A 20,222-nucleotide genomic window follows, 5' to 3' on the forward strand; every position below is an offset into this window, starting at 1 on the left:
TCTATTACCATGTCATACAGGGTATGGAATGGGCTTAAATTATAGGAAGCGGATTTCAATTAAATACCACAAAGTTGTCAATATTAAAAATGGTATGACAAGCAAAATGTTTTTTTTCCAAAACAAAGTTTGAGTTACTCCTACCAAAGATGGTGTCCATTAATGGACATTCTATTAATTGATCTTAACACGTCAACAGTTCCAGCTTCATGAAATGGAATCCTACCTTCCTGTATGTTAAATTCCCTCCTGCTTGAGTAGAATACCAAACTCAGTTGCTTAAATTCTTTATTGGCCAAGCCTGATTGGACACACATGGAATTTGTCTTCGGTGCACAAGCTCTCAGTGTACATAAAAGATATAAGTGATAAATCACGTTCATAGTCATCATAAAAAAAACATCATGAATCATAAGATACAACACTTAGTGATGGTCATAGGAAACTAAGCAATCAACACAAATCATGCTAGGAAACTAAATAAAGCAATATACAAGCAACAAAGTCATAAGTAGAAAAGGAGATAGGAAATAGGAAAGATGAAAAAAATAATAGTAATACAGCCTTACTAGTTTGAGAGTGTTATGGGAATTATTTGTTTATAGCACAATGATGGCATGGCGGAAAAAAACTTGGTTTGTTTCACATCTAACGAAGCCTATTTAATATAAAATACTTTGTTTATATTAGCTCTCAAAGCAGCTTACTGCAATGAAATTAAAAGCAGGCCATAAGACATCGTAAAATAAAATAAAATAAACCGTTAAAAAGCCTGACGCCCTCGGTTTCTCTCCAATGCTTTCCTAGTGAGGAATCCAAGGGCGGTTCTGACCGCCTTTTTCCGCCCCCTCCCCCCCTTACGCCGGCTCGAATGACATTTCCTTTACCCAATCCCGTCTTGGTCTACGTCATCTCCGGATTGGCTGGCGATAGCGAGCTCGAGGCCCTGCTGAGAGCCAGAGCGCGAGGAGGAAGGTAAGATGGCGGCTGTTGCTGCGCTGACCAAAAAAAAAAAAAAAAGTGAGGGCGGATTTAGGGCTCCCCCACCCCCCCACCCCCAAGATGGCTCTTCCTCTCGCTCTTGCAAAACGGCTCCCGGGAAAAAGAAACAGTAGGCGTAGGGGAATCGTATATGGCCGAGGGACCATAGTTCTCCTTGAGGGGGAAAGAAAAGCGCCTTCTCGACTGGGTTGGGGAAGGCTTCGCCCCCGCGTGTCTGAATTAAGCGAAGCGCAGAGAACAGAAAGGCGGCGGCGGGGGAGGGACTTTTAATCCCTTTTAGGGTAAAAGAGGGAACATGTTTTGTATGAACTTTAAAGACGTTACTGTTGGGAGGAATCTCCGGCGTTCCGTGAGGATCCTCGCCATTATATAAAGATCTTATCTGGTATTTAGTTACAGGAGCCGCAGCTGCTTAAGCGGTTAAAAAAAATAAAAATAAAAAATAAGGGTTAATGGGGAGAAGGCGGGGGGGGGGAGAAGGGGAACAAGGTAATGCCCAGCCAGTTGAGGAACCGGGACGGGAAAAGAGGAAAAGTCGTCGCAAGAGTCTATTTACATTTCTTGCCTTTTCGGGGTTCTGGTCGGGGTGGTGTGAATTGTTTTAAGGTCCAGTGAATCCACGGATTGCCGGTAGTCTGAAATATAGAATCTGTGGTGATTCAAGATTGATCACGAGGAAAGCTTTGCTAGTCTGGAGGAAAACCGAAATAACCTTGTTGGGGGGAACAAAGGGATTTTTATACTAGCAGAAGTGACTGTCTCTCTCTCTCTCTCTCTCTCTCTCTCTCTCTCTCTCTCTCTCTCTCTCTCTCTCTCTCTCTCTTTACTTATCTCAAATCTGTACTAACATGTTCCTTACAGGCACTGGCATGAACAGAATTCGCATTCATGTTTTGCCTTCAAGTCGGGGGCAGCTCACTCCTGTGCCAAGGCCACAAGAAACCTTGTCCTGTGCCTTTGCTCACCGTCCATGCTCTCAGCCTCGTTTGGAAGGGCTCGAGTTCTGCATTAAACACATCCTTGAAGACAGGAATGCACCCTTCAAGCAGTGCAGCTATATTTCCACTAAGAATGGCAGGAGGTGCCCAAACGCAGCTCCCAAGCCGGAGAAGAAAGATGGGTATGCGTTCTATACGTTCACATTATTGCTAGAGATGAGCTGAAATTTTGTCTTCTCTCTTCCTCAGCCTTTGGAGCAGATCATAAACACTTCTTGTATCATAGGTCTAATGAAAGTAATATACTATATGCATAGAATAATTATGGAATGCCTTAAAGTTACATTCATGCAGTTCTATCATCCTCTGTCAAGACTGGATGCAAACCATTTGTATTGTGTTCACAGATTTTTTTTACAGAACATTAACTGAAAAGAGTTGCAGGTTAACATATACAGTACAAAAAGATTTCAGGTTCAATCTGGCATCTCTGAGGAAATTTGAGAAAGGATGAAGGTAGGGAATGCTCTTTAAAATCAATGCCAGTTAGGAAATATGGTACTTGATGATGAGCAATATCTATACTTCACATGAGGCAGCTTTCTTTGTTCTAAAGCAACGGTCCCAACCTTTGCTGCGGCGGGGAGGGGAAGAGTGGATGGTTCCATGCAAGCAGCAGGCGAGCATGCTTGCACAAATGGAGTTTTGCATGCTTGTGCAGCCCAGTTCAAAATGGGTCACAGTCCAGAAATTGGGGACTCTGTTCTTAAGAAACATTTTCATATTTTAGACTTCTCAAATAATTCCAGAGCATCTGTTGATTAAAAATAAGGAGTTGTCACATACCCATATACAATTTTGAGGTAGCTGGACAGTTGCACATATTTCCTCCCAAAACATCCAAAGTCAGGTTTGTCTTACAGACCTACCTCAGTGCTAATCACACAGGCTTAAAGATTGGTACAAAGTTAATAGTTAACTGATTAAAATGAATAGTATACAAAATAGCACATTTAAATAAGCTAGAGTGATTACTAAATAAATGTTTCTACCCAATTTCTGAATCATTAAACATTTAAAACTTCAGTCTTTTTCAAAGCCTTTGATTGGATTGCTGTGTAGAACTGTACAGAGATCTTTGAGAAATGCAGTGAAAGTTACAAAACTTTGAAGCCTGGTAAATGAAGAGATTAGAAATAAAAGAAAACATTAGAAAGTAATTTAAACTGACTCAGCTTTCACTCGCTGGCTACAAGAAGGAAGAAAGGAAAAATATTATCAGGATTTAAAATTCTCTTATAGCCATGTCTGTTTCCTGACATGGTCCACCTTGAAAGGTTGACAGTTGAATTGACATTCTTTAAAAAGCTCTTAGAAAAATATAAATGAAGCATTGTTTACAACACAACTATTTAGACTTAGATAAAATTTTTGCACTTGTGTGGGAACAAGCACCGAGGCGCTTCTGGGTTGAAAGGATTAACCAGTGACATCACAATTGCCTGGGTGGACACCCAGTTGGTGCTTCTTTCACATCCCTGGCAGGAGCTGGAGCAAAGGACGAGAGAGCTCACCCACCTATGGCAGCACGCAGCACTTGGGTCTTGAACCCGGGCTTGCTAACTTCCAACCCATCATCCTAACCATGAGAGCCACTGTGCTCTTAGATGAAATAATAATTAGGAAAGATACAGGAGCATTTATTTAAATTATTAGGTTACATTTATATTTTCTACAGAAATTTAAAGCAGCATATAGAGTTTTCCCCTAGTTTTGCTGACAACAACCATGTTTGGTAGGTTGGGCCAAAAAAGCCCCTCTAGAATGTGATGGTTTGTTTCATGGTTGAGGACAAAAGCAAAGCATGAACTCTGGATTATGGAACAAAGAATGATGGATGCCATTTACTTGTGCCAGTTTCACCTTTTTTCACAGCAAATTGGGATTCTTTGGGAAAAAATGGCTGTGTTTCTGAAACTTCTTTAGCATTAAATTTCAAGTCACAAGCCTTTGTTTATACATTCTCCTTTACCCTTTATCCTCCACAATCATGAGGAATAAATCAGAAGCATATATTTCCATTTTAACTAACAATTAAAACATTTCATTAAATCACAATTTGTTTGAAACTTGCTCATTTGGAAGCTTTTACTAGTCTAATCCAATGTTAGTAATAATGGAATGGGCTCTTGAGATGCAAGAACAAGAATAAGGTCCTATTTTTGCAATGCTGCTTGATAAATGTTTATGACGTGTATGTGATTCTCAGACCTTGTTGAAATCTGGTTCCCGTCAGTGCACACCTGTTTTGGCCATTGGTCAAGGAAAATGGGAATCCTAATCTGTAGTGTCTGGAAAGCCACAAACATCTCAATTTCAAGTAGCACAAGTTGAATATGAAAGTACTGTATAGTTTTCTGAGTTTGCAGCTTTCTTAGAAGAGGACTGGAGACTTCAATACATAGACCTTTAAGTATAATGTGTATTTTTTGAGAACTGGAGCATGTTAATAATCCAAACTGGAGACCTTTAGATGTATTGGGATTATGGAAGTATAGACTCAAAGGCACCCAGTCGGGGAAGACTACTATAAGAAGAGCGCATATCATTTTTGTTTTGAAGGAAGTATGTTTAGCAACTTTGAAAGCATTGTTTTATTGTTCCTTTTCTAATGTGTACCATATAATGGTTCTCTTCATTTTGGTTCCTTATTTTCCAAATGCTTGAGGGCAACATCCAAATTGCCTGCTTCAGTGTTCAATCATGATTCTACATTCCTCACACTCTTATGAGTGTTTTGTTTAAATGTGAACTACCAACTGTGCTAGTCTCATTATGAAATCCTTGCCTTTGGCCTACAGGGGAAAAGACTCCTTAAGGTTTGCTTGCTGACAATTTTTTTTTTTTTTTTAAATTTGATTTATATGCCGCCCTTCTCCGAAGACTCAGGGCGGCTTACAATGTGCTCAGCAATAGCCTTCATCCTTTTGTATATTTATACAAAGTCAGCTTATTGCCCCCACAAACTGGGTCCTCATTTCACCTACCTTAGAAAGGATGGAAGGCTGAGTCAACCTTGAGCCTTGGCGAGATTCGAACCCTGCAGTAATTGCAGGCAGCTGGTCTTAATAACTAGCTTAATAACGGTGCCTTAAACCACTGTACTACCAAGGCTCTTTAAAGGATATTAAAGAAATGCTTTAGAGCAGTAGTCCCCAACCTTACCAGCTTGGCGGCCCAGCGCAGTAGGGGAGTGAATGGGAAGTGGATGTGTGTGCACTGGTGCAAATGACGGGTGCACATGTCCTCCACTCGCATCAATGGAGCATTGCATATGAGTGATGGGCGCTTTCGCTTATGCGCAAAACACTACTCACAAGCGGCATGTACTTGTGCTCATGCGTGAAGCTCCACTCATGCAAGGAGAAGACGCTTGAGCGGAGAGTGCTTGCGCTCATGCACGAAGCTCCACTCGCTTGAATGGAGGGTGCTTGCATTTGAAGCTCCCACTCACGTGAATGGAGCTTCACACCCTCCATTCAAGTGCCCTCCGCTCACACGAGTGGAGTTTTTCATGCGAGCGCAAAGGCCCACTACTCACGAATGGAGCTTTGCGCACATGCACTTGCCTGCCACTTTTGCAAGTGGAGCTTTGCGTGCATCTACTTGTGGCTCAGCTTTGGTGACCCCTGCTTTAGAGTGAAGTGATGGCTTCCACTGAAATTCCATCAGTTCTCCTGAAAGCCTTGAGAACACATGCAGATTCAGAGTTAGGAAGTAAGATTAGCAGATAGCTGTAGCAGACACCTCTCTGCCCCCAGAGGAAAGAAAAAGTTCTTGTTACCGTCTTTAAAATATAACTTTATGGGCCTTTAAAACATTTTAAACGTTATTAATTTGTAATGTAAACTACAGGTAGTCCTTGATTTATGACCATAATGGAACCTGCCCATCATGGTCCTAAATTATGACAGCTGTAAATTGGGTAATCCACATGACTGATCCAATTTTATAACCTTTTTGTGGCAGTTGTTAAGTAAACGCTATGGTCATTAAGTGAACCAGTGGTTTGCTGTGGCCAGTTTTGCCAAAAACCTGAAATAAATGGTTTTGGCAAAAGTTATGTAAATGTGTTCATGTGACTGTGGGGGCCTTCGGCTGTCAGAACTTCAGAACTAGGTCATAAGTACCCCCAGGGTGATCCTTGTAATTTCAGATGGTCACAAGTCAAGGACTAGTAATAAATAGCCCTATATCACTACAAGTAGTCCTTGGCTTATGATCACAGTTGAGCCTAAAATGTATTATGTTAAGTGAAAATTTGTTAAGGGAGTTTTGCTTCATTTTACGACATTTCCTGCCACATTTATTAAGTGAATCACTGCAGTTGTTAACAATATGGTTGTCAAGTGAATCTGGTTTCCCCATTGACTATGCTTCTCAGAAATTTGCAAAAAAACAAATATCACATGACCCTGAACACTGCAACTGTCATAAATATGAACCAGTTGCCCAAGCATCTGAATTTTGTTCACATAATTATGGGGATGCTACAAAGGTTGCAATTGTGAAAAACAGTCATGTCACTTTTCAGTGCCATTGTAACTTTGAAAGGTCACTAAATGAACTGTTGTAAGTTGAAAACTACCTATACTATGAGAGTACAATAGTATTACTATCACAATAGTACTACACTGTAGTGTAAGAGACAGTGTACTTCAATGAAAAAATCTTTTTCTGTTAAAACAAAATGGGTGGTAGCAGGAAATCTGGTAGAGAGCTATAAATGATTTGGGAAGAACTTCGATTGATTTCATTAAGGGGAAGAAAACAGATGAGACTGAGGTAAAGGCAGTCTAGCCTAGTAGGAAAAGGAAGCAAAGGAAGTGGGACTGAGATGAGCATGTCAACAGGAGTGATTAGTGCAAAATCTCCCAAACTGAGCAACTTCCAGGTATATTCACTTTATTAATTCCTACATAACAGAATAACAGAGTTGGAAGGAACCTCGGAAGTCTTCTAGTGGGCCTTTCTTTAAACAATATGGAAGTGTTTCTTTGTTAGCTATTTTGGAAATTACAATGCATAACTTGCTGTTTTGCCTTTCTACCTAGTGTGTCATTCTGTGCTGAACATGCTCGCAGAAACGTGTTGGCCTTACAGGCTCAAATGAAGAAGTCTAAACCTAGCCCTGTGAGAGAGTCTCTTGTCTGTCAGCTGAGTTCCTATGCAAAGACGGAGCAGGGCTCTCAAACTGCAGAAAATAACCGTAGTGAGGGCAGCAGGATATTGGGTAAGTAGAAGAGATGATAGTTATCTTGGACATTTTTTATTCTTTTAAAATTAGATGCATATTAGCTTGATCATATGGCTTGATCATATTCTAACAAACATCTTTCAATATGTAGTTTAAAACAAAGCAACCCAGAAAAGATGGAAGCAGATAGTGTTCAGTCTCACCCAGTACCAGATTAAATTTTTTTAATTACATGCATTTATGTTTCCCTTTACTGTTTTTTAATAATAGGTTCAGCTTAAATATCTTGAGAAGTCACAAATTTATATTTTAGCAAAGGGCATTGACTCTGCATTCAGAAGTCGTAAAGCATAAATATTTTGTTGTTTTGGTTACATTATTTAATTTAGGAATAGTTCTAGAGGGGAGTTACATTTAACATAATATGTTTACTGATGAATCCTATAAATCATATGGACCATTTGCAGAATAATCCAAACACTTAGAAAATATATTTTTCTGAGTAAGCTGTAAAATATAAGAATATCCTGTATCAGGATGGCATCCTGTGCCTTTGGTTTGTTTTTACAGAGATCTCAGCCTTAATTTGAAAGCTCTGCAAGTAGACAACTCAGTTTTCTAAAAAGAATTTGCTTTCACTTCCCTGTAGGTAGTTGGATGAAGAATGTAAGAAATTTAAAATATTAAGTTGATAATGGATGCAGCATATATTAATTGGTAGATAGTTAAAATTAGATGTGGAGATGATTTGAATTTGTGAACTGTATGGTTTATACTTTAAAAAACCTCAACAATATGAGAATCTCTTCCTTCTGCCAAATAAGATGACCAAATAAATATGTTGATTATGGTGCTAGGTTTGTTTCCTTACCCAAATCAAGGTTATATTATGGATGTATTGGTCTGACATTTAGGTAAATAAAAAGGTGAGATTTTCCGATTATGCTCTAGTGATTAGTTTTAATGCTGTGTTTATGATTAAGTGAGTATTTTATGGATATCCTACTGTTCTGATTGATGGACATGCTTATATCAGCTTATAAAAGTACATGTTCATATGAGATTTTTATTTTGGTAGCTCTGTTTTAGTTTTATATTGATGACATTACACTAATTTTACTAAAGAATGTAGACTGTCAACATATTTTTCTTCTCTTTTGTTTTTCCAGATGAAGACAGCTGGAGTGAGGGAGACCAGGAGCCTCTTACTGTGGATCAGACATGGAGAGGTGATCCTGATAGTGAAGCAGATAGCATTGATAGTGACCAAGAGGATCCTTTAAAGTAAGTCTCTTGAGTAAGGTTGTGTGAATTACTGCTGCAGAGTTGTGCAGTAGAGCTAGTTCATTTAAAAAAAAAAATTGAACATTACTGATATGAGCTTTCAAAGACAAAGTTCTTGCTTTAACATAATCCTTCCTCCTCCAGAACAATTTGGGTCATTCTTCCCAGCATCAATTTTGACTAGTTCTCTTTAAGAGCACCAGAATAGTTGATGATGGGGTATATAAGTGGGAAGCTTCAAATGTTCCTAAACTACAAAGTGCAGTATCCCCTCTCATTGGACCTACTGACTGATGGTTGAAAGTTGTGGTTAGTGGCATGCAGAGGACTTAAGTTTCATCAGTCCTACTCTGTCCACAAAACCCAAGTCCAATCTGTATTCATAAATACATGTTTTGAATATTTTGACCGTTATGAATGAAAGCAAATTAATGTTGATCATTAATCTACAGCTGATGTTTTGTTTGGCCTGCCCTTTTTTTCTGAGGCACGAAAAGTATATTAGTCCATAACGTCTTCATTTATAACTTTATTTGTAGCCCTATAAAGTTTCAAATATTTCTATGTAACTTGTGTAGTTATTCCACATGTGTAATTTGCCATATGTTCTGGTGTGCGATTAAGCAGAAACTGGGTAATGTATCAACCACATTTTATACTAACTGAAAATTATAAACAATTGTTGAGAGAAGGCCTTGTAGAATGCATTTTTGAAAGTTGTCATCTCATATTTTCTCATCCTTTAAAGTGTACAAAAATATTTCAGATCATTACTTGTATTTAGGACAGTACTGTAAGCTGTAGATGTGTAGCTCCTAAGCTCTTGAGGGTTACTCCAGGAGATATTGTGTTGAACTTCCTCAAGTTAGCATTTTGGTTTCAAAATGTTTTGCATTAAATATTCCCTACTGAAGGTCACAGGTCTTGCTGATTGATTTCTTTGCTTTTAAATAGCTTACTTTTGTTACCTGACACTGCTTTAGGTGATTCTCCATGTTAATGATTAGAGAGGATGAGTTGTGATTGGATCCTGTTTGTGCAGACATGCTGGTGTGTATACGGCTGAGGAGGTGGCACTGATCATGCGAGAAAAACTGATCCGGCTACAGTCTCTGTATATTGATCAGTTCAAACGGCTTCAGCACCTTCTGAAAGAGAAGAAGCGCCGGTATTTGCACAGCCGGAAGGTGGAACATGAAGCCATAGGTAAATGGCTACAACTCTGACCATAAGCTGAAGACATCACAAAATTTGGTGTGAAATTCATTAGAGCAGCTATCAGAAGCAGTTTATCAAGAGAGCTTGGGGACTACTTTTTTTGTAGATATATCTTGATTTTTTTTTTGCCTGTTAATATTTACTTGAAGTGGTACTTATTAAGGTAATGTTCAGATTAATTAGAAATATTCAGCATTTGAGCACCATCTGTTCCTAAAAATAGAACTGCATTGTAGCCATGAGTGAAAGAGAGCTTCATATACCATTTGTCTGAATTCAGAGATCTGTTGTAATCATTAAGAAAATATTTGGCTCCTATAACTAATAAAATCTTCATTATTTCATGAATTTCATGAAGAGAAAGTGTTTGCGTAAATATCACCAGTCAGTTATCCTATGAGACTAGCTAAGTAAACATTTCTTAATTGTTTCAAAATTTATTTTAATTAGTTCTAACAAAGTGCTTTTATATATATTAACAGAGTAGTTTTTGAAATATGTGTTCTGAAAACATCACCCCAAAAGTCTTCCATGACAACACTGCTGGAAGATGGTGCTTTCTCTAGATTGCACCTTGATTCTTTTTTACTTACCTTTTAAAAATCTTGTGAAGTGCTACATTTATTCTCAGAGTAGTAGAACCTTACAGACATCATAGTTTTACAGAACAGGGATGGGCAGTATTTCAAGGGTTGAGGGATGCAAGACAGCCTTCCAATCCGACCAATTCTCAACCTTAAAATTCTTCCAAAACGGGCTAGCATTAGATCCCAAAGGAACTATTTTAGGCCTTAAGATTGCGGGGGGTGGGGGTGGGGAGAGAGTGTAATGGAAATAGGAAACCTAACATTGGAAATCACACTATTGAAATAACAATACAATGCGGAGTGAAAGGAAGCTTCAGGTTGCTCATCCCTGCGGTAGAATTATGGTGATCATTTTGTATTTCTCCTCTGAAGCAACTATCAAATCTGTAAGAATTGGGCTAAAGCAGTTTCTTTCCCAAAGCAGAATGAGTAAACTCCCAGAAGAACTCTTTTGATCTGTAGTAGAAGGGTATAATACTTTAATTCTACATTGAGGATGCGTTATTAATGTCTTCCAGGTAGCAGTCTCCTGACAGGTCCAGAGGGTCTTCTGTCTAAAGAACGTGAAAACTTGAAGCAGTTGAAATACTTGAGGCGTTACCGACAACGCTATGGTGTGGAGGCTCTCTTACATCGGCAGCTGAAGGAACGCAGAATGCTGGCTACAGAGGGTGCTGGCCAGCAGGTAGTTGAGACTTATTTGCTTCTCTGTTTGGTCCAGGGGTGATGGAAATTGTGTGCCTGATTATTTTATGAAAGCAAAGCATAAAAATGGAAGTAACTCTTAATTTCCAGATATGTGCAAGCTCTGCCACGTGCAGAATTCAAAACCAAATGTTTTCAAGGGAATATCAATTTGGGGAAAGTAAAACTCCTTCACGATGAGGCACTAAAACACAGGAGGAGTTGATGTGTATATTTCAGAGGCTGATGTGTGACTGAAAGAATTCATTTTAAAACCGTGGCTTCTCTAAAATATTATCGTGTGTTTGGTTTGTACCTTCCAGGCACATACTACCCGTTCTAGCCAGAGGTGTTTGGCCTTTGTAGATGATGTTCGATGTTCCAACCAGTCTCTCCCAATGACAAGACATTGCCTTATTCGTATCCTCTTTTTCACTGGTGTTAGTATTAATACTTCTCACAAATAGACCAATTTAACACATTTGAATTTTTTGAAATTAATATCTATTTTTTTAACAAAATCTTTAATCTTAAAAATAAAACATTAAGAAAATTAAGTACAAATTAAAAGTACAAATATCTTAAAATAGTATCAATTCTGATCACAGAATCTCTGCCATAGTAGCACATATTGCTGCATCCTTTGATTAGTAGAAAATATCATATTTTCCAAAACAGATTACACATTTCTGACAACCATTCCTTTGATATCTGGAATATTTCTTAATATTCTTTTTGCCACCATCCAGGTTTGATATAAACTCAATTCCTGATAAACAGTCGAACTCCAAAGCTTTGATATGTGATTCAACATCTTTGGTACTGGATGGGCTTATTGCCCCAGAGAGACCCACTGCATAACCTGGGGATCCTGCTAGACTCTCGGTTCCTGCTCAAGGAGCAGGGGACAGTCATGGCTAGGAGACACTTTGTACATTTTTTTCATTTTCATTTTTATTTGATTTATATACCGCCCTACTCCCGAAGGACTCAGGGCGGTGAACAGCCACAAGATAAAACACATAAATACAAAATTTAAAAGCAAAGTAAAACCGAATTAAACAATTTGGCCCAAGACAGATTTAAAACACCCCAATAATTTAAAACAGATTAAAATTTACATTTTAAAAAGGGGAAAAAGGGAAAAGATTAGGCCAGGCCAGCCTGATGGAATAAAAAGTTTTGTGTTGTGCACCATCTGTGCCCCTTCCTGGACCATGAGGCTGCATTATCATTCATGCCCTGGTTACCTCCAGAATGGATCATTGCAACGTGCTGTACATGGGTCTGGTCTTGGAAAGCATCCAGGAACTTCACCTGGTGCAGAATGTGGCTGTGTGGACAGTTATTTATTAATTAATAAAATTTATGTAGCCGACCATCTCACAAGAAGTGACTTACAACGTCTTACTGTGTATTACTGTGATTGATTTAAAGCTATCATCCCAGCTTCCACCAAACTCTTCATTAAAATGATTTTCCATCAAAGGTTTTTTTCCCCCTAAAGTGTAAGATATTCATGAGTATTATCAAAACTCAATTTCTGTCTCAATATGGCCCAAAGATTTCCCACCTGCTTTTCTTGGCCCTGAATCAAGGCTGGTGGCTTGCTGTAGCCTCTGGTTTCAAGCAGGAGCCCAAAGAAGTGACTTCCTATGGTCTGTTGGCTGTTCCATAGCTTCAGAATTAAACTGGAACAGTCAATTCAGTTGGAAGCAACAATAAAACTTCACAAAATTGCAGTAAAGCCACAGCCTGAAATACAACCAAATTGTTTGGATTACTTCAGCCCCATGTGTGAATGTATATGAAAAAAGGCTCTTCTAAAAGGCTTAATGTTAACTTTTAGGCCAGCAAAAATTAATATTTAGAATTCACTATGCTATGGTATTTATTAGTTGGAAGCTTGTGGTCTGAGCTAAATTCTGTTGTAAATTTAATTTTTTTGCAGGAAATTACATTTTCAGTTACGTATAAATGTTGCTACTAAAAATTCAACGTTTGTGTAGTTTAGATACTTATTTTTATTTTGAAGTTAGAGAACAATCAGTCCACTAGTATAGATCAATACCCCAGTTCTCAATCAAAAGCTGATTTTTATTATTGGTTAACAGATTATGCTAATGTATACAGAGCTCATATTTAACTCCAATATCTTCTAACACATACAAGATTATCCAAGGAAAAAAGTAATAAAATTACCCTTTATTTCTCTAGTTTACATACTGTACGTTTCCAAGGTCAGATGACTTGCTTAAAGGTCTACTTTTTATACTGCATTGCAAATTTTGCCAAATTTCCTTGACTCCATCGTCAGATATTTGCCAGGACACCAATCAACTCCTATTTAAATTGTGCCAAGGGTCAGAAGAAGCACCCTGTAGCAAACCAGTGCCTGTAAACCTTTCTGAAAATCCCTGCTGCCCACTCCATCTACAGCTACCACCTCAGATGTATATTCCTGAACAGGTACTGTGTGTTCCTGAGGAACTGGAAACCACTTCCACGGATCTCTACTTGAGTGCAGCTGAACTCTGCCCCACGGAGAGTTTGCCACTGGAGTTCAGTGATGTAAGTATCTTATGAGGCATTGCAGAAGACTCCATGATCTTTGAGCTGGATCAAAAGATATAGGGAAAATGCAAATACAGTATGTCAAGTTTCCAAAAGATGCCCTAATTAATTCATGAGCTGAATTCACTTCAGTTCTCCCTCCCTCCTGCTCATGGCAACTTGAAAGCTTTGCAAGTTGACACAGTACTTATATCAAACTTTATGATGTAAGAGAGACTGAAAGCAAAAGAGAGGCAAACAATTAAGAACAGTAAGATAATCAGTTACAGAATGAAATAGTCATTTTTCTATTCATCCAATGTGTAAAACAGCAACAGAAGACGACTTATGCTCTCAGGGTGTGTAACATGGCTTTTCTGAATATATGGTTCAGTTCTTAATAATTTCCCATAGGCAGTGAAAGTTAAGTGTTTCTAATGCTACACGTACAACAGTGGGTAGGCCACTTACTATCATATTTCCTATCCCCTTTATAATTCTTTAAAATGAAATTATTTGATTTATAATGGTATTCAATTGGTGAGGGTTGGAGAGTTTGCACTCGATATTTTGGAATGTCTTTGAAAAATAAGATTGTTAAAATTTGTATTTTGGAATTCTTAAAACCTTTTTCTACTCTGTCCACAAAGAGTACATTTTTATTATAGATAGTCCTCGACTTATGACAAGAATTGAGCCCAAAATTTATGTTGCTAAGTGAGAGAGTTGGGTGAATTTTGCCTCATTTTATGACCTTTTATGTTAAGTGAATCATTGTAGTTATTAAGTTAGTACATAATTGTTACGTAAATCTGGTTTCCCATTGACTTTGCCAGAAAGTAGTAAAGTGATCACATGACCCTGGGACAGTGCAACTGTCATAAGTACATGCCAGTTGCCTAGCATCTGAATTTTGATCATATGACCATGGGGATGGTGCAACAGTCATAAGTGTTAAAGCCAGTCATAAGTCACTTTTCAGTGCTGTTGTAACTTTGAATTGTTGCTAAACAAATGGTTGTAAGTTGAGGACTATTCTAAATGAAATGAAGCTTAGTCAGACTGCCAAAAGTTATTTTTTTCATTCTTTTTAATTAAAAAGGGGGGGGCTGATTTTTATGCTTTCCTATGGTGTATTTACACACAAAAGTTGGTTGGGAGGGCCGGCTCTGTGTTCCCCCAACCCCAAATGGGCTTCTTTGTTGTTCTCTGATAGGATTTGGATGTTGTTGGAGATGGTATGCAGTGTCCCCCTTCTCCTCTGCTTGCTGATGCTTCTGCTGCCCTTGACAACCAACTGAGCAAAAATGTGGCTGAAGCTCCCATAATTGTGTGCTCAGATGAAGAATCTGTTCGACAAGGACTTCCAACACAGGCAGGAAGGGGAAGTTTTCCCAGAGAAATCACACTTCTTGCATCGGAACCTCCACAAGAGCCATCAGCGCAGGTACTGTGCTAGGTTTGGAGGATTTCCTCTAGTGGGGCTTCTTTTGTTTTAGGGGTAGCTAGTTGCCAAGTGTTACTGTTAGAACAGCCTATTCTATAAAGGCCTCCTTGAAAAGAGTCAGCCAGACTTTTCATATACACAGGCGGACCATAAAGAAAATGAGGAGCCAGTTTTATTTGTCAAAGGGATTAGCCATCTGCTCACTGCATGGATTGGGGGAAAGTTTGAGGAAAGGATCATTATCTCCCCCTTCTCTTCCCCCCCCCAAACCCCCCCCCCAGCACAGCTGGTCGGTAGTAGTATTGGGAGGGTTAAGAACTGGCAGGTGGTGGAAGCCTTTGAATTGCTAGAGTTTCAGTTGGTAAACATTCAAGCAATTTCTCTTGAAATGTCTTCTCAGCTGCTTTATTTGTTGACTTGCTTAGAATATAGACAAATTTTGCATACAGACTGTGTATCTGAATCCTCCTTATTTTCATAACATCCAGAAAGAAAAAACAGCTTATTGATATCTGGTTGAATTATTTTTTTAATTAGCTAATGTATTAATATGATTGCAATTTGTATTAGTTATAAAAATTACAGGATCAATTATCTATCTCTATTAGAATACGCAGCATCTTGTGACAAGTGGATCAAGGTTGGAGGACAATAAGAAAGACGAACCTGCAACCAATGGGAATTCAGAACCAGCCGCTATCAACTGAGATGGAAAAAAACCTGTCTCCTGTCCGATAAAGCATCTGCTGCTGCTCTTGGACTCTTTTTGGCTTCCATTGTTTTGCCAGCTCTCTATTAAATCTTGCCCAGATTTAATGTCTATCTGGAAAACCATGTGAGAGGCAGCTTTAGTATGTTTGACTGACTTCTTTCAGATCTCATTTCAGGGAATGCCTTTTGGTTTCCGGTATAAGTGGAGAGAAAAACAGGAAATCTTAATGTTCAATTAATACAAAAAGCAAAAGCCTCTGCTTTATTCATAGTCATAGGCCCTGATAAGAGGAAATGGCTTAGAGTATTTTCCATAGTTGAATTATTGGGAGTGTATTTGAAGTCACAGGCTGAGCCATGCTAAAAGCAGAGCTTTTTATTATCTGTACTGTACACTAGCCTGTTGATGTATAATGTGCACATAGCTGGATTTTTTTTCTTTTCCTTTAGCACTGAAGCCCATATAAGCAATTTTCCACTTCTACATTATAATGTGTATAAATCCCTTGTAGTATAAAAATAAAAATACTGGATACATTTTATAGCTTGCTCTTCTAATCGTGTGAATGTAATTAGTTCCTTTGCCAAACTCTCTAGAGAGAAGAAATTGCAGAGCCAATTAAAAAATGATTATTTGGCCCCCTGAGTAGAAACAGGAACAAGAAAGCAAACAGAATACTGTGTATCTTGCATTGGAACCCAAGGACTCAAAGGCAGATGAATATAATTTCCTTGTTCACTTTCGATGCAAACTTTGAAAACATGTCAAATTTTACCAATGTTACTTACATCTCCATTTTGTTATATCCAATATAGGGCAACATTTAGCTTGTGATGAAGGGCACTGATGGAGAATCAACAGAGTTCCCTCAAAGTGTTGGTTCTGTGCCTTCATATCCCAAAGCTTACATTTGTTCCTCTGCCTTCAAATAGAAGCCAATGTGACAAAAAACTAAAAAAATCTCGGGTTTTTTTTCCTGAATGAATACTGTGCAAAATGGCTCAATGTTTTGATTCCAATTCAAAATGGTTGCGTCTATAGGTAGTTCTCAACTTATAACCATAACTGAGATGGGAATCCATTGCTAAGCGATGCAGTTGCAAAACAGAATGTCACACGCCTGCATCACTTAGCAATGGCAATCCCGGTAGTACACAATACTGTCATTAACCAAATTCAGCCAGTTGTTAGCTGATGACCACTCACTCCAAGCCATTGTAGGCTTGGTCCCTCCTCTCCTAGTCATGAGCCTCAGTAACTCCCAACTGCCTATTCCTTCCCATCTGCCCATTTGGCTGCCATGTACACTACCATGCAGGATGATAAACAACCCCAGAATCACAGATTCCGGGGCTTCTTGGCATGCCACCACTCTGGGGCTGCAGGAAGCCCCTGAGTTGCAGCACGAAGCCACAGCAGCCATCCTTGGAAACCTCCACTGGCCCAGCAGTTCTGCTCAAAAGTTGTGCCAAAGCTCTGAGGCTGCAAAAAGCCCTCCAAATCGTACTTGCAGCATGAAGCCCTTCATAGCATGAAACTCAGCCCCAGCCTGGCCCAAAAGCACAGTGCAAAGCTGTAGTCAGTGTTCGGCCTGGCTGCTCACAAGATAGCTGCTGGTCACATGAAGCCATCTAGAGAGAACATAGAATAGAATAGAATAGAATAGAATAGAATAGAATAGAATAGAATAGGAATACGATTTCCTCTGCAAGCTATGGTTAAATGAACTATAACAGCCTAGGATATGAGATAGGTCATTAATCTCATAAGAAGGTCTCCATTCTCTCATGTGTTTTCACAAAGCTTTAAAGAGATGTATAAATACCAAGGGATTCAGAAAGGCAAAATTAAGGATCTGCTAAGCTAGGCACACAAGATTTCATAGAGGCCGTAATTCAAAAGAGGTATGACAGTTCACCAGCAGGAGAGAGAGAGACAGTAGAACAGGGGTGTCAAAATTGCGGCATCACATGACGTATTGCGACTGTTTCCCCTTCGCTAAACCGGGCATGGGCATGGCCAGCGTGTGACGCATCCGGCCCGCAGGCCACGAGTTTGACAGCCCTGCAGTAGAACAGTGTTTCTCGCTCTTGGGAATTCCGGGAGCTGAAGCCCACACATCTTAAAATTGTCAAGGTTGAGAAACACCGCAATAGAGCCTGTAAAGTTCACTGCATCTTATCCAATAGCTGCCTTAGGTAGATAACACATTATGCAATAGCAAACATAGAAGTAGCAGGGTTATTAAAAAGTATATTATTGGAGCTGTGGAAGGTATGCAGAGAGATCTAGTTCTGAGATCATGATGTTGGTACCGGATTGTTGCTGACCTTATGGAAGCTTTGAATAGCAAAAGCAACTGAATGAAAATTTGTTCAGTGACCGAAGTTACGATGCCAAAAAAAGTGATTTATGACCATTTTTCAAACTTACAACCGTTGCATCGTTCCCCATAGTCACGTAATCAAAATTCAGATGCTTGGCAACTGGCATGTATTTGTGACAGTTACAGTGCGCCAAGGTCATGTGATCATTTTTTGCAACCCTCGACAAGCAAAGTCAATGGGGAAAGCCAGATTCACTTAACAAGCATGTTATTAACTGCATTGATTCACTTAAAAACGGTGGCAAGAAAGGTTGTAAAATGGGGCAAAATTCACGTAATTGTATTGCTTAGTAACAGAAATATGTTGAGCTCAATTGTAGTCATCAATTAAGAACTATCTGTATGACAAAGTCTCCCATCAGTTGGAAGTCAAGGCTAGAAGCACCTTAAGAATTTTGGGGAAGTACAGAACAGGTCCATTCTTACTATCCTGGGCTAGGCAGCATTCAGCTTTTCTCTCCTCATATAGTCAGTCATTCTGCTTTTGCTAGCTTTGCCTTTAAAGTGAATAATCAGGAGTGCAAGATTGCACCCACTTTTATAGGTAGGCCTAACAAGAGTTCAATTTGTAGGAATAGCTTGACAGTATTGGCATTTAATGAAAGCTTCAATGTGTTGACTGCCATCTAGTGGTCATCCGGATTTTTGCATCCCAGGTAGGACATTCTCATAAAGATTCAACCTGTTACTTACCTGCACTTTTAACCCTCAGTGGGAACAAGCTGTAGTCCCACCTCCTTAAAAAAAGATAGATATAATCACAGCCTGAAAAGTAATCATGAGATCTTGCTGCAAAAGGTCTTTTATGAGAACAAGTCAGAGCTGGTCATGGTTTATGATACAATATATTGAACTAGGATAGATACATTTGCAAAGTCATGTTAAACCCAAGTTAGCCTTAGCATGTTGTGTGAACACCAGCCATAACTCCCAGAAAAAGTTGCAAGCCTACATGGAAAAGACCCATGTGGGCTCTAGAATCTCGGCACTTTTGTTTTAAATCTTGCACGTGTTCATCCTAAAGCTTGGTACTTACCTGGCTTATTACCATATTAACAGTGTGGCAGGTCAATAATGAAAAGATTGGTGGCTTAAGAAATTAAGAAATCTCCAGAGAAGCCACCTCCATGGGAGGGAAAAACAGGAGCTCCAGGATGAGCTTTAACAACAGCAGCAACATGACAAACTAACAAAGCACCTCAGCTCCTTGCTCTTCCCTTCCAACGTGTCAAGACTCTCACAGCAATCCCAACGCAGCTGTGGCTGCTACTACCGCCATCGTGGAGCTACTGGCACTTTACTAGGCCCGGAGCAGCCGGGGGAAGCTGTGATACTGGCGCTGCCGCTAAACGGGAGAGAAACATCTGGCGCCAAGTAAGCTTGGACCAGGCACCCATTGGCTGTCGCGGGTCAGCATGCAGGGAGGAGTCCCGCCGTTTTAAAGCCATGACATCACTTTCTTCAGAAGCGGCCTTTGGAAGCGAGGAAGCGGGGAGATCGCCGCGGTGGCTGCAGGAAATGCGGCGAGGCGCCTGCGGAGCGACCTCCGCTGTTTCGGTGGCACTAAGCCCCGTTTGCCACGAGTAACATCGCGGGGTGAGTTGCGAAGGGAGAGGCGCCCGCTCCCTTCGCTGCTCTGCGGCTCTTTTCCGGAGCATCCCCTCCAACCGGAGGTGGGTGGGGGTGTCACTCCTGCAGGCCGATTGCGTCGCCGGGGGACGGGGCGGGACGCGATGTTCGCCCGCTGCGCCAGGTCATCACTGTCTCGTGTTTGAGGGGCCGCCCCCGAGCACCGAAGCCGCACTTGTCCTTGGGGCTCCGATTGAGTTGCACCGCAGGGGCTTAGAGCGGCCGAAGCCGGAGTGGGGTTTTTTGGGGGGGAGCCTGATGAATTTGAAGTGAAGGAAATGCAGTCTGCCCCCCCCCCCAGGCCGAGTTCTCCTTACGAATTACGCTTTAGTAGGGTCAGGGTAGATGGGCTGTAGGAAGCCAGTCAGCGGAGTTATTTTAGCAAACCACGGGTGTATAGTTGGAGGACGAACACTGATGCAGCAGAACCTGTGCATTCATACGCGTGTCCGTGGTTGACTCCGTCCATTTGGATTCGCGAGATGTACTGAGCAGTAAACTCACAGGCTGGGTGCGCACGCTACG

General features: G+C 40.1%; 1 protein-coding gene and 1 non-coding gene across 2 annotated transcripts; both read left to right on the forward strand.

Moving 5' to 3' along the window:
* Positions 1 to 936: 936 nt before the first annotated feature.
* On the forward strand, positions 937 to 16,223 carry KANSL2 (KAT8 regulatory NSL complex subunit 2). Its single transcript, XM_070937868.1, has 10 exons — positions 937 to 975; positions 1,864 to 2,122; positions 7,055 to 7,233; positions 8,367 to 8,481; positions 9,524 to 9,687; positions 10,805 to 10,971; positions 11,294 to 11,390; positions 13,288 to 13,541; positions 14,740 to 14,970; positions 15,579 to 16,223. Exons 2-10 carry the CDS (start codon positions 1,872 to 1,874, stop codon positions 15,675 to 15,677), a joined length of 1,557 nt encoding a protein of 518 aa, XP_070793969.1. The 5' UTR covers positions 937 to 975; positions 1,864 to 1,871; the 3' UTR covers positions 15,678 to 16,223.
* Positions 12,553 to 12,694, forward strand: LOC139313494 (small nucleolar RNA SNORA2/SNORA34 family). Its single transcript, XR_011600103.1, has one exon. It is a non-coding gene; the product is annotated as a small nucleolar RNA SNORA2/SNORA34 family (small nucleolar RNA).
* Positions 16,224 to 20,222: the final 3,999 nt, after the last annotated feature.

This window comes from Pituophis catenifer, unplaced genomic scaffold (assembly GCF_029215685.1).
Source record: "Pituophis catenifer annectens isolate HBS135680 unplaced genomic scaffold, rPitCat1.0.hap2 SCAF_2, whole genome shotgun sequence".
NCBI classification, from domain to species: Eukaryota; Metazoa; Chordata; class Lepidosauria; order Squamata; family Colubridae; genus Pituophis; species Pituophis catenifer.